This window comes from Alligator sinensis, unplaced genomic scaffold (assembly GCF_000455745.1).
Source record: "Alligator sinensis unplaced genomic scaffold, ASM45574v1 scaffold565_1, whole genome shotgun sequence".
Taxonomy (NCBI): Eukaryota; Metazoa; Chordata; order Crocodylia; family Alligatoridae; genus Alligator; species Alligator sinensis.
In genome coordinates, this window is record NW_005842234.1 from 133,460 (window position 1) to 148,902 (window position 15,443).

General features: G+C 39.3%; 1 protein-coding gene across 4 annotated transcripts in view; it reads left to right on the forward strand.

Annotated features, from left to right (window-relative positions):
• The window catches only part of BMP2K (BMP2 inducible kinase), a 96,398-nt gene that overhangs the window by 31,784 nt on the left and 49,171 nt on the right, over positions 1–15,443 (forward strand). For all 4 annotated transcript variants that reach the window (XM_025208509.1, XM_025208510.1, XM_025208511.1 and 1 more), the window contains 5 exons: positions 1,671–1,803; positions 6,365–6,468; positions 8,976–9,055; positions 11,085–11,245; positions 13,249–13,430. In XM_025208509.1, the coding sequence (XP_025064294.1) occupies positions 1,671–1,803; positions 6,365–6,468; positions 8,976–9,055; positions 11,085–11,245; positions 13,249–13,430 (660 nt within the window). The remainder of the gene's footprint in view (positions 1–1,670; positions 1,804–6,364; positions 6,469–8,975; positions 9,056–11,084; positions 11,246–13,248; positions 13,431–15,443) is intronic.

Genomic DNA, 15,443 nt, shown 5'->3' on the forward strand with positions numbered 1-15,443 from the left:
GTGTATGGGCAGAGGGAGGAGTGCCCAACCATATGCAGCAGGAGGGTGTCAGGGGGCACATCCCCTCCCAGATCTGTGTGCCCACAGCAGGGTACAGGGCTGCAGCTTAGCTGGACTGGTACCAGGCAGGAGCTGCCTCTGCAGGCTAGTGGGCAGGACCTGGCATGGGAGGGCAGAGCGGGGTGGTGAGGCTGGGAACTGCGTGTCAGTTGCACCGCCAGGGAGTAATGCCACACTGCCAGCAGCACAAGGGGACTGGGGAGCAGCCATGCTGCCCTTAACTCCTCCTGCTGCCAGCTGTTTGCGCCCCAGGCTGCAGTCCTACCCTGGAGGGGAGGTGAGGTGGAGGGCAGCGTGGGCAGCCTTAACGGAACAACAGTGACGATGGCCAGGCCATGATGGTGGAGTGGAGCTGCAGTGCAGCGTGTGAGCGGCTGGTGGTAAGAGGCGAGAGCAGCGCTGTGTTACTCCATGGCAGTGTGACTGATAGATTCTGGTGGTGGTGGGAGCAGGGGCAACGAGTCTTGCCGTCCTGCTGTACCCTCCTGTGCTAGCTTCTGCCTGCTGGTCTACAGAGGCAGCTCCTGCCCAGTGCTGGTCTGCCCAGGCTGCAGTCCCATGCCCTGTTGTGGCTGCACAAATCTGGGGGGAGGGGGCCACATGCCTCCACCATTCCCCACTGATGCATTGCCCTGACCCCTTCCTGGGAGTGTGTATAGTGGCAAAGAGCCAGCCCCTCTGCCAGCTTCCACCTCCCTAGATGAGCAGCCTGTGGCTCTGTTCCAGTATCCAGTTGGGCCCCGCAGCCACATGTTTCCGTCCAGGCCCTGCATACCTCCCTGGCTGGGCAGTACCCCCAGCTGTCAACCCTGTCCTGCTCCTTTCATCACTGTGGGGGTTCATTGTGAGCTGTTGCCTCAGTCTGCCCCCCCTGCCCCCCCCCAACATCGCTATGTCTCCCACACCATAAACTTAACTGCAGGCAGTTGGAGGATCTGCTCTCCTTATTGCTGGCCATGTGCATGTATGCACACATGTACGTGGTGCCCCCTGCATCCGATTGGACTCCTCCCACTCCCCGCAGCCCCTTGCAGGCTGGAAACTCTGCCAGTCTGCATGGGGACGTTGATAGTTCCCTGCATTTTTATCTTTTAAAGGAGAAAATCCACATTTTTCTGTGGCAGAATCAACACTTATCAGTAGTTAGCTATTGTCTACTTTGTGATAGATATTTTATATAATATATTGCGAGACAGTAAAGAATGGGGGGGTGTATTTTTTTTGCATTGAACACCTCTTGAAGCTGACTGATCATCAGAAGCAAATACCATTTTTTTGTGGTTTTTTAGTATGCATGAACCTTTGAAAATAACTGTTTTAAACTTTATGTATAAATCAATAGGACTCAGGGGACTCTGTGTACTGATTAAGACTATAGTAGTGAGTTACCTCAGTGACACACTGTCCACATTTCACTGCTATCAACTTGTCACTTTCATTTCCAAATTATGTTAGCAGAATGTTGATAAGTTAACTCCTACAACACTATAGCATTATCTCACCTTGGTAGTGATCTCCATTAAAGAAGATATATTTTGAATGTCTTCCCTTCTTTTATAGTAAGCAAACTGTGTCCTTTGGCAATTGCTGTGTTTTTGTTTGTTTTACAGGCACTTGGCTGCTTGCTGTATAAACTTTGTTTCTTCACGCTTCCTTTTGGAGAGAGTCAGGTTGCTATTTGTGATGGAAGTTTTACCATTCCAGACAATTCTCGGTATACCCATCGTCTCCATTGTTTGATAAGTAAGTAGTTGGAGCAGCATTTAAAATATATTTGTGTTGCAATTATTACTCATTTTAATGCAGTGTTTTCCTTGTGCCTTTTCTTATGTTGTGGGTAACCATTATTAAATAGCATCCTTTAAATCAGTAACTTGAAAAACTTGATTAAATGTAATTATATTCTCTGCTGGCATGTTCTTTTGACCTTTGTAAGCTCAGAATTTTTTTTTGCCTTCACTGTTTGATAAACTCTGGTAATCTGGGATCCTTCATAAAAGGAGGAGGGATGCATGCATAGTAGAAACATTTTATGCAGGAAACTTTTTGTCTGAGAAGTTCTATTTTCTCTTATTTGTAGTTAACTGATAAGTCAGAATAATCAGTTCCATTAGATTATTAGGAAATTTGAAAATTTCTCTATAAAAAATTCACTCTGGCAAGTTGTTGTATTTAACTGAAATTTGCTTTATTTACTAAGCAGGCCAGTACATTTACTGATCTCGAATAAAACATCAATTGCTCCTTTTGAAATAAAAATTCTGTCTCTGAGTTCTTTTACTTCCTTTTTGGGGACTTCTTTTGTAGAACCACTCACTTGTCTGTATTGAAGACATGAAACAATAAATGTTCAATAGAACATTCAATTCATTACATTTCTAAAGTTTGCAACTTTAAAAAAAGTTTTGGAGTACAACAGTTAACAATTTTGATCATTTAAATAAATCTGTTTTGAGATGATACCCTTTTGTAAGAAGTGGACAGGTTGCTCTTGAGTTACGTTTTTCAAGCTCTCTAAGTAACTGTTTGCAAGGACATTTCTGCAGTAAGGAATGAGAGAGGAAAAAATGTACAGAAAACACTGGCAACATTGAGAAGTTGCTGATATCTGTATGTATGTAGAGTACAGTTTCCCCAGCACATACTTCCTATAGTTCCACATAGCACTATTACTTTGCCTTAAAATAATTCTTATAAAGTTTATTTATTGTTTTAAAGAATGATTATAATTACTTATTAAGTATTTGAAACACAAGTCCACACACATTCGTTCCCTTCTCCTCCCCCACCGAATTAAAATCAGGCTGCATTAATTGTAGATTAAGAGCCTTGCCACATGTTCAAATTTAAGCTGGATAGAAACCAGCTACAAAGTTGTTGTACATTTCCAAGCACTAACTTTGTATGGGTTGGCTCTATTTCTAGCTGAATGGACATTTTTATGGCATGAGAATTGCATTGAATATGTGGCTGGTCTAAATTTATTGCACAACTATCAGTTATACTCAAAATCTGATAGTTGTATATCAGCTATTACACAATTAACAATCAGTTAATTGTGTAATACCTGTAATGAGTGGCAGGGGCCTAAGAAAAGTTGGAGGAATATTGCCCAATTAGACAAGTCACAAATGCTATTCATTTTCACTAAGGAACTTTTTCTCTGGAGAAAAACAAACAAAGATGGCTCCAGAATTTTTGTCAGAATTGGTAGGTCCAGAATCCTGGTCATGCTAGTGACCAAGGAGATTTTCACTTGATGATGAAGTTTAATTTGAAGCAAATACTTTTTCAAATCCACCCTGTTTAATAGTTTTTTCATAGTACGTTTCTTAATTCCTGACAGCCTTACATTTCCAAGTGGTCAGAAAAAGGTATTTCCCAGAGTCGGTTGATAAAGTTGGGACTGACATCAGGTATACTCTTAAGTTTTTAGCTGCTTTAAAAATTTTCTTATTGAACCTTATCACCTGCTTAATTATTTTAAATGATTTTCACAGCCCTCCGGTTCCAGTAGCATTAGGTCTGAGGATAATAGAGGGAGCTGGCATAACGTTTAGCACAGTGCTGTTTTAAGTTTGTGCTAGGGCTTTCACAGCCTGGATAAGAAGCTGGGGATGGAACAATCAGGACAGTGATGACTTCTGATTTGGTGACATTATCTGCTGGGAAGGGATAGCAGCATTGCCACCTTACATAAGCACTGTTGTATGGGAAGTGGCATCAGATGGTAACCCCTGACATTTTCCCTGAAGTGATGCCTTTGATTTGAATGCATCAGTTTGTTTGTTTTCTTTGGGAAATGAACTTTAAAACATTTGTTGTTGTTTTAAATGGAGTTGCCCTCTGCGTCAGCAGGTGCTCCCTGGACAAGTTGCACAGCACTGAGCATTATTGCTATATAAATACCAGCATATACAAAGCTTTATACTCTCTTTGATCATTTTGATGGAAAATTGAAGCATTGAATAAACAAAAAACACATAATATGCAAAATTTCAAATTGCTAAGTATATATGGATGAAACTTAAATAATAATTAGTTTCTTAAGGGCCGTACTTTTAAACATAACTTTTTGGTTTCCAAGCTGCATTCTTTCATAATATGCAGAAGGTAAGCTTATGTGCAACTATGGAAGCATTTGCTTTCATATTTGTGTATTTGTTTTAATCAAAGAGTGACTTCTTTAAAAAATTTCAAGAACACTTTACATGCATCTGATAATTAAAATACCTTCTCTGATCAGCATGGATTAATAAGTCATGATTTTAATTAGCAAGGAAGAAACTGCTTGAACCGTTTTTAAATCCTGGTTTACTTTTTTGCTTTTTTGAAGAAAGGTTTATTTATTCCTGCTGGCTGGCAAATTTTCATGATCCCTTTCCTGACTAATGACCTATATCTGTGCACATTTTAGTTGTACAGTTATGTAGCTTAATTATTCAGATTCTTAATGTTTAGATTTTAAAGTTAGCAAATGAGGTAGTGTTGTATTAACTAGAAATTATTTTTAGTTTGTGACTTCCCAAGCTGCATTTGGCTAGAAGTTGGCTTTTGATTAAATGTACAAAAATAATTTCATTGAGTTAAACTTGTTGATTACTTTTCTCTTGCCAAGACATGTTATACACATAAGTGATCTATTAAAATGTTTGCCAATAGTGATGTGAAATAATTCGATAGGTTGATTAAATCAATTACACTTTGGAATGACTTTCAGGTTTAACACTTTTGATAATCAAAGCATGAACAAACTTAAACGTAACTTAAGTTTAAAATTTACTGTAAAGGAAATGAAACTTCCAAAAAGGGAAATGGATGTTTTTTTCCCTGAAGAAAAAGGTTTAATGCTTGATGGAACATTGCTCCAGCAAAGTAAATAGTAGTCTTCAAGACATGCAGGTCTCTTCTCTGAAAAGTTTGCAATCTAAAATCCATTAGTTCATTTTAATTAAATTAACATGATCTAGTTAGATGCAGATTGTTATCCATATAGAACGACATGCACGTGAAATGGGCACTGTTGAAATTGTATACTTGAATTCAGAAAAGCGTTACTTATTAAAAATACATGCTATGAAATAGTTTTCAAACCACAGAAGAAAATAATGAGCTGATTGGTTTTTAAATGCGCTTTCCATTGGTTTTTTGCTGCTACAAATGCAGGTCTTGGCAACTACTTTTTTGTGAAGTATCTAACATGAATATATTGACTTGCACTGGACATTTTGCTATTCAGCAGTGAAATAAAGTGCCATCAAGTGCAAGCTCAAACAAAGGGTAGTCTTTTTAGAATAAAGTATCAGGGTTGTGAAGAACATTCTTCACACAAATGGCCATAATAATTACAAAAAGGAACTGGCAGTATCCAATTTAAGAAAAATGTGTTCTGAGAACTTAAACAGAATTTTGTGTAACCTTCTCTGAAACTGGCACTCTAAATTCTGCTCCTACATGAAGTGTCTGCACGCATGTGTACGCACACATACATGGTTCTGTGTGTTAAATAAGGATTAATATATTATTATGATATTACATATTGTGTGTGTGTTTTCATTCAAGATTCTACTCCTATTTAAACATGAATTCCTATTCATCATTTTGCCTAAGATATGCACATTTATAGTTCCACAGGTGTGTGTGTACATGCACATAAATATGTATGTGCAGAGCCATGAGTAGAAGTTCATGTTTAAAGAGTAGCAGAATTTTATAGCAGATATAAAATATGAACAATAGGTACTGTTGTCTTCAGCAAAAATCTTTTTTCTTTTTTAATGTATCAAGTACTCATGAATTAAACCTGTCAAAAGCAGGAGTTTGTCATAAGTATTGCAGGGATTCTTGGCTTTTTCAACCTTCTTTTCTCTTAAACAACCCCACCTCCCCAAAAATACCCCAAAAACAAACAAACAACCCCTCCCTCAAAAAAACCCCTACCAAAAAACCAAAGCAAAACAAACAAACTTAACTGTTCCTTGAGCTCATGAAATCTTTCAGAAGACAACAGCATGAGTAACCTCAAGATTGCTGCTTTATCGCCAGTTAGTCTCTTGAGAGAAGGCATATAACAGATTTAAATTAAATTTCATAGGATATAGTAAAATTATGGCACATTATGAACCTTTCTGGGTTTAAAATTAAAAATCATTGCATATGTATGAAAACTATATTGCTAGAAGTTGCACTTAAAATTTCTCATCAGATTTTGGTTAAAGGTGGCTCTTTGGCTTTTGCACTATTTTGAAATGTGATCCCATATTCTATTTAAACAATATTTGAAAAATATAATCTACTTTTACAGGGTACATGCTGGAACCTGATCAAGAACGGAGACCTGATATCTTTCAAGTATCTTATTTTGCCTTTAAACTTGCCAAAAAGGATTGTCCATTGTCCAATATTAATGTAAGTAGTCTTGAGTCTTTGGTTGTTTTAGTGTGTATCCCACTATCATAAAGAAACCAGCAACTACTCTCATCATGTAAGAACAAGCAAGGACATGTCTGTTAACTTTTTCTTAAAACTTAATCCCTGTGTTGAAAATTTTTGAGATAATACATTTCAAATCAGTTATGTGATCTGAATTCTTGATTTGCGAAACTGAAACAAAAACTTCTTATCTTCTGGATAGTCTAGTAAAAGAGGTGGAATCGGAAATAGTTTCTGATAACAAATCTTCATATGCATCTTTATATTATAAAAACATATCTTTAAGTGAATGATATTTTAACCCTTTTTATGCCACTTCATTCCACAGAATACTATACAGTACCCACAAAGGAAAATGCATAATCTGTGGTTTTCCTGCTCACCTAATTTATATTATTACCTGAACCATATGTTGAAATGTACCTATGCATTTCGGAGGGAAAAGAAAAAAATTAAATTAGATTATGAAGACTATAATTTAAGACTCTTACAGTTATTCCTAAATGAGACATTATAAACCTAGGAAGTTCATTGGTAAGGCTAAATTTGGAATAAGACGTAATATTCTTATATAATAAAGGGCTTAGTTCATCTGTCTGTCTGTCTGTCCATAACACTCTTGGAGCACTCTGGTTAGTGAAGCAACAGCTGCTAGCCTTGTGTCCCCACCTCCCCCCAGCCCTGGTCCTGCTTCTTGGAGGCGGTGGAGTGCCACCATGACAGAGGGGACAGAGTTGGGGGTGGGGGACGAGGCCAGCGGTGCTGGAGGCAGCAATGGTGTGGGGTGCTGGTGGAGAGGATGGCAAGGCATGCTCCTTCCCCCCTTCTTTCCCCCCCGCCCCGCTCCAGGGAGGTGACGGTGACGATGGCATGGGTTGGTGGGTGGCAGCGCTCTGTCCCTTCCCACTCCGCTTCCCCCTCCCCCCATCTTTCTTGACGGGCAATTGGCTAGTATTATTATAAGGAAATAATTAGGTTGTCAGCATTTCTTAATGACATCCTGTTGTAATCATGGGGGAGGGTGGGGGTTTAAAAAAAGGGAGTCATATGACTGTGTCTCTAAATATCTAATAAGGGCTTCAAACACTAAGATGTCAATTGAAAGGAAATATTGTGTTTGGCATCACTAGAGAGTAGAGTTGAGTTACGTGTATTAGTAACTGTTTTTCATACCATATCATGTTTTAGATAGGTTTAAATTTAGCTCTAACTTCCCCTGAGTCTGTCCTCGGGGAAAATAGCGCGCCCTCTGTGCTGTGAGGAAGTAAAAGGCAATGCTGTGAGGAGTCGTCAGTGGAATCTATCTTGGGGAAGATTCTGTCCTAAGTCTCATTGGGAACAACTGGAGATGGCAGCTGTTTTGAAACCCTGTAATTTCATGGAGCTTCATGAAGAACAAAATATCTGTTGTTCTTAATTGAAAACTTTTCTGTCAGTGGAAGCTGAAGAAATATATAGCTACTCCCCCCGCCCATCTACATGTGCTTCTGTGGAGTACATGTGCTTCTGTGGAGCATCTACATGTGTTTCTGTGGAGTAAAAAACTCTGCAGTGTGGTGGTACTTGTAAATACAAGATGCACAATGTTTACTGCAGAGCTAATTAGTCTACTCCTCAGTTAATGTCTCATGTAGACATGCTGCCAACTGGGTAGTATTGATTGGCTTGGTTTCAACAATTACTACATGGGCAAAAGGCCTGAAGTTCTGTGTTTAGGGCTGAAGATTTGCCCAAGAGCCCTGAAATTAGTCAAGTATTGTTAAGATGTATGTTCTTTCTTTATTAAAAATAAAAATCCAGAATCTTATCTCCATTGGTGATTCTTTGGTCTAGCAAAGCTTATTTTAAAAATGAACACAGTATTTTTTTCAAGACTCGAAATAAATCTTACGGCATTTATTTGAAACATAATGCACATAGCAGATACTCATAATTTCATTGTTTTTTCAAAACAGCCAAAGCACTCTGGGCAGTATAATGCAATTGTAATTAATTGTAAGCTGAAACTAGTTCATAAGTCTTCAAATAAGTGTTGAGTATCATAAAGGAAAAGCCTCAAACTTCATTCAGAAGTTAGGTTTCATAAAAATCTAAAGACCAAAGTAAATGTGTCCTTAAATTTAAATTATTTAAAAGGAGGTATTTTAAAACAGATATTCCCCTGAATTGCTTCTAACCCAAATATTTCAGCATTAGCTTGGTCACAGTGCACAGCAAAAGCTAAATTACCTAGAGGATTTTTATTGATCAAAAGAGAAGATGGAAAAATGAAGTCAACTAGACTTTTAAAATTTCAGCTTTGATAAACATGTTAAGTGTTTTAAATTTAATGATATATTTTCATCTACAGCATTGTATCTGAGCCATTATTGAAACTGTAAATTAAGAAACCCAAAGAAGTCCAAATATGTCTCTTCAATTTGTAATGATTTTTTTCTTTCAGAATTTTATTTTTTAATTTATTCAAATGTATTTTTCCCAAGAATTCTTCTGTCCCTTCAACTCTTCCTGAACCCATGACTGCTAGTGAGGCAGCTGCTAGGAAAAGCCAAATAAAAGCCAGGTGAGTGAAGTGATGTAGAGCTTTGAAATCTAATAAATCTGTTTTGTGTATCTGCATCTCACTTACCTTGTTTGATTAGTATACAAAAACTTACACTGTTTTTTTTAAGAATCTGCTGAAGTTTTCTTTAGTATTTGGGAATGTCCATCTTTGGATATCAGTAAGCTTGTATTTTACTTGCACTTATTTCTTCTTGCTGAAACATGTATGTGCACAATGATTGGACCAAGAAGTCTATAATGGAAAGAAACTAGAAAACATGTTACATTTCTTAACTATTTTTTGAAACATTTAGTCTGACTAAATTTCAGCTAACCTCTCTGAGATGATGTTCAAGGTGGCTGCCAAGCAGACAAAAGGCATTATCATTTTTGTTTTTGCTGCTTTATACTATTTCAAAATTTAAATGGTTAAAACTGTTTTCAGTTCTTACCTTTTCAAATAGGTATTCTAAATCTTGCCTTATTTATTTTGGTGGAGGTCCAGTACACTGTAATGGTCTGAGATTTTTAATCTATGGGAGATTGTCAACAGATTTTTTTTCAAATTCAGGGTTTCAACTAGTCTATATAAAGACTTTCATTCTTCATTGCCTGTGTTTCACTTTGTGAATACTATGGATGACTGGTATGTTATTCTGGGAGAAAATTAAGAGAAATCCTGATTTATTTATTTTTTTTCTGGTTTGTTTGTTTGTTTGTTTGTTTGTTTGATGTAAGAAAGCACAATAGAAAACTTTTGGAAGAAGAATCTATTCAGAAACTTGAAAAAGCAGAGATGTCACGATACAATTGTTTTCTGTGAAGTTCACCTATGAATAGGTTGAAGTATGAATTCTGAATGATTTTTTTCTGCAAGCTTTCAGGCTCAAATGCCCTTCATCAGGTTCTGGGAAAATTAATGATGGTAAAAAGTCTCCATAAGTAGGAAATAAACTTCATTTTTGCATAGAGGGAGCTGGAAATGGAAAATCTGTCCCTTTCGGTTCAGGTGAGTATCTCTGTGATTTGTTGAGTACTTGGACCAACACAGTTACCAAATACATCCCTGAAACATGGAGGATGCTGAATTTCAGCTGATTTTGGATTTTAAACTTCATTGCAATACAACAAAGATTTTAAAACCTCCCTGCTTGCCATCTGACACTCCAGGGAAGGAATCGTACCTAATTTACACAACAAAGAGCAACTCTGAACAACTTATAGAAACACTCTCGTGGACCCAGAGGGACAGATTTTCTATCTTTAGCTTCCTCTGTGCAAAAATGAAATTTATTACCTACCTATGGGGACTTTTTACCATCTTTTAATTTTCCCAGAGCCTGATGAAGGGCATTTGAGCCTGAAAGTTTGCAGAAAAAGACAGGTTTTTTTGCAATTTCCTAGTTGGTCTAATAAGTTATCATTTTTGAACCAAGGGTTCTAGACTTTTGTATTTCATAACTGGGTGTTAACTTTTGAGACTACTTGCTTATAAAATGTCTTTTGAGTGGCTTTTTAATTTAATGTTTTTTTCTGCTAAAAGATCAAAGGGCAAACTCACAACTTGCAGTTAAACTTGAGTGATATGCATTTGGGTAATTTCTGAACATAGGACTGTGGCTGCAAAGTCACCTTGGTGCTTTTGAGACTCTTTTTTTCCTCATAATCTCAGAATACTGTATTGCTACAAGTGTTTAAAACAAACAAAAAAGACCCCCTCTCCAATTATTTTTAAAGGCCAGAAAGACAGCCTCAAAATTCTACAGATTACTGACCACCATGGAAGGGGAAGAGAAGATTCTGTAATTTTTTTTTAACAATATTTTTTCCTTATTGAAGTTTTTAGTTTCTGGAAAGCTCTGTGTTGGCCATGGTACAGTTGCAATACAGTTCGCTGAAACTTTTACAGAATTATATTTATAAATATATGTTGGTTGTAAGGGATAAGTAGGAACTAAACAATTTAAGTTGATCCTGAATAAATATGCTTCTATTTGAAAGTTGGTCATAATTAATTAAATGTCTCCTATGAACATTTTTCACTGTAGAATAACAGATGCCGTTGGACCAACAGAAACCTCAATTGCACCACGACAAAGACCAAAGGCTAATTCAAGCACTGCCACTTCTAGCGTGCTGACGATCCAGAGTTCGGCCACACCAGTGAAGGTACCAGCTCCTGGTGAACTTGGTAACCGTATGCAAAAAGGTAAGTGACCCAAGTTAAATAAACAGCAGGAAAACAGTGAGAAACTTGTCTTTATTTCTTGCTTGCTTCTTTTTTGAATGCTAATTAGCTTGGAGAGAGTACTGTGTTAACATGATGTCACTGTTTTTGGTTCTGAGCTCACATGTGCAGAGCTAGATCATGTGCTGCTTTGTGCCTTCTAGAAGTTGCTGGATAAGAAGCAATTTGAAATTATAATCAAATGCATATTTTTCTCAAGGCTACTGTCCAGCAAGTAATTACCTAATAAAGGCTGCACAAAAAGAACTTGGTGGTCTTTGAGCACTTAGTTCAGTGTATTTGTAATGCATTGCAAATGTTTGTGTCAGTAGGCTATAAAGTCTATACATAACAAATACTTTTAGATGTGCAAATTTATATTTCGTTAAACTAAAGAACAACTGTATTGCACCTATATTGTGGGAGGCTCCAGTGTTTACCTTTTATGCATGGGTACTTTCTGCTTAATTCTCTGGTAGGGCTGGGGACAGACATTACATACAAACCAGTTTAAGTGATCAGAAACTGGTTTAAACCTGTAACAGAACACATGAAAATGGCCGAAACCGGTTTAAGATAAACCTGGTTGAATGTAGTATCAGACTTAAGTGATTTGGCTCAAACTGGTTTATCCAATGTCGGTCTCAGACCCCTTGCTGATTTTAAGATAAACCAGACTCCTCCAGCATCCTGGCATGCTCTCTGGGCTGGGCAGGGCTCTCAGCTCTGCAGCAGAGCTGGGACCTCCCCTCTGCTGCCTGGCTGGAGCTGTCAGACTGCAGGTATAGCAGTCTGGCTGGCTTTCCCCCACCCTTGCTGCTCACTGCTGAAGCAGGAATCCCCCCCAGACCCCTTGCTGATTTTAAGATAAACCAGACTCCTCCAGCATCCTGGCATGCTCTCTGGGCTGGGCAGGGCTCTCAGCTCTGCAGCAGAGCTGGGACCTCCCCTCTGCTGCCTGGCTGGAGCTGTCAGACTGCAGGTATAGCAGTCTGGCTGGCTTTCCCCCACCCTTGCTGCTCACTGCTGAAGCAGGAATCCCCCCCCCCCCATGTACGTGTCTCCGGTTTCACTGGGGCAGGCAGACAGAACAGTGACCGCTTAGGGCTTTTTGGAGCTAATCAACAGGTCAACTGGTAAGCTGTTTAAGAAGAGTTTGAACTAATGGAGAGAGGATGTTGTTTTTCTGATGGGGTGATAAACACTGTTATTGCCTCCCTGTTGACTTGCTTGCCTGTCAGTTTGGTGCAGACAGCATAAAGAAGCAGGGAGGGAGATTGAAAAGCTCTATATCATCAACAGATGCATGCACTTCACACCCCCCTCTTGCCTTAGAGTGCTAGCAGGGGTCTGGGGGCTGGCAACAGCGAGTGGAGAAAAGCCTGGGATGGTGCAGGCAGTGTATGTTTGGTTACAAACTGGTTCAGCCTAGCTAGGTTAGATTAACCTGCAAAGCTTGGATCAATTCAGGCTCAGGCTTTTTGAATGTCTGTCCCTAGCCCAGGTGTAGAGAATAATCCACAATGTCCAAATACACATTGGTGTGGACAGACACATTACATAACGCATAACAGTTTATATTGCATTACGGTCAGAATGGTAAGAATGAAATAAAATAAATAGTAAATGTAAGTATCAGGTGGTAATTTATTGGAATCTTCTGGGATTTGTGAGGACAATTGGAGCATGTTCAGTAAAGCATAGCCCTTATCCCAGTCTCCTAGGTGGCTTAGAAAGGTATGGTCTTAGGAGCCAGGAGAGTTTTGCATGTGGCTAAGCTGGAGTCAGATTCAAGATTGAGAATCCTATGAGAGATGTTCAGAAAGGATTCTCATAAATTTAAACCTTCTCAAACTGTTAAAAAAAAGTTTGTAATAGTAGTTTACAATAAGAGTGCTAAAGTATAAATGCAGCTGTTACCAGCATGTTTTATGCTACTGGATTTCATAAACAAATGAGTTAATGTAATATTAAAAAAATATTAGGAACCATGCAACCTGGAAATGGACAAGATATCTTGTTGTCCCAAGGGACCAATCAGCACCCTTCTCAACAAAATAGAGTATTGCAGCAATTGCAGCAGGGGGATTGGAGATTACAGCAACTGCACCATTTACAGCACCAGCAGCAACAGCAGCAACTACTTCAAGATGCTTACATGCAACAGGTATGTGCTGATCTTACTGAAGAAAAATCCAGTTTTAAAGATAGTTAAATGCATGAAGCAAGGCCACTTTAAACTTTAAATCTATATTTTAGTTATGAAAAATATTTTTTTCTGCTGACGTGCAGGCTGTCACTTTTTTCCAGGCAGAAAGCAAAGGTTTGTCTACCCCTCCCATGCCCTTTCTCTGTTGCATATGTGGCATATCTGTGCATAAGAACTTATAATGTTTACCTTATTGGCAAGTTGCATTTTATATGCTAAATAGATGCTTTTTTGTCTTCCTACTTTAACTTTTATTCTGCCCGACTTCTGAATTTAATTCTTGTTGGCAATGGTTGTCAGGAATAGCTGGTTCTTTAAAGATACCATATCTGCAGGATTCTCACTCTTTTTGGTCTTGCCTCCTTATCAGTGTGACTCTTTTCTGATTATAGAGGACAATGTCTTTAAGAGCATGAGCTGTGTTCCCTTATAGTTGGTGTGCACCATCCCTTGTTACTAACATTCCCTTAAACGTTCTGATGCTTTTTGGGCCATGGCCAGTCAAGGTCAACTCCCCTCTTGGATTCCAAGGTTTCAGCTCTTCTGTTGACTCTGTGTGTTCTTATCTGATATACTTGACAGACTAAGTCTGCATATGAGTGCCTGAGTTGCTGAAGAGAATTACATTTTATGGGGATACTTTTTTACTGGACCAACTATGTAGTTGGGTTAAAATTAGATAAGCTTTCTGATGCTAGACGTTCTTTGTCAGGACCTGAATACATAGTCGGTCCAACCAAAGATATCGCCCTCAGAAGTCCTTTCCTCTCTCATAATATCTGGGCTTTTGTGGCTACAACATCACTCTTACACTATCATTATTTTATGCTTCTGTGGTGTGCTTAAAATGGTGCTGTAAATAAAAACATGACATAATTTAAAAAGGAATTTAACAGTGAGCAGGTTTGACAGATCTTCTGGATCCATAATGTTTTTTTCTGCTTTGTGAAGTACTCAATTCAATTCAATTCTCATTTAAATGTTTACTTAAAAATAGTCTAAATACTTGCCAACATTTTAAATCTTGTACTAGAGTGATCACCTTAATGCAGTGGTGTCAGATATGGCCTACGGGCTGGATCTAGCCCATGGAGCCCTATGATTTTGCTCATGGGTCTCAGACCAACCCTGCAGCTAGTTTGGTGTGCAGGCTGAACCCAGTGTCATGTAGGCTGCATGCAGCAGAGGGGGCCAGCATGGGGCATGTATCCTGCCTCTCCACATCTGCCCTGTGTTCTTGTGCTGGCACAGCCTGATTTGGACTGGCCCTGATACCAGCAAGCAGGGTCAGTCCAGCAGGTACCCTGTGCAGTGTGCACCCATGGCTGGCCCAGTGTACCACATGCAGAGCAAGCCCTGGAGCAGGACCAGGGCATTCTGAATGTGGCACATGGGGTTGGACTGACTGCATGAACTGTGTGTGGCATGGGGCTGGCACAGAACCTGTGCTGCATGTGGTGGCCTGCAGACAAGCCCAGCAACCCTTCTCTGGTGTGCAAGGCTGTATGAGTTTGACACACCTATTTTAATATGTTGATTTTAGTAGTGACTTTATTTTTCTTTAATTGTAACTTTTTCATGGAAAATGCTGCTGATGTGTACATGCACACACATTTATTTGAAACTGAATAGGATCATTAGACCCATACATCACATCAACACATGCACGGATGTTTGGTTCCCCAGGGACAACTAGCAGCAGGACACCTCGTGCCACTGCTAGTTGTCACCAGGGAAGGCCTGTGCCATGTGCCCTCTGGCGCGTGGCAGGTTACCTCGGATGGGGTAGGGGAGGCTGGCCCGAGCAGCCTTACCTGGGGGCCTCCTGGGGCTGCAGCAGTGTCAATCCTGCTGCTTGGAGCAGGCCAAAGTGTGGCTACAGTTTTGAGCAGTGTGCGCTGCCCCGGTTTGCCCTGCTCCACATTTTTTTGCACGCATTTTCTTGATCCCTGGATATCCAGGGGTAAACAA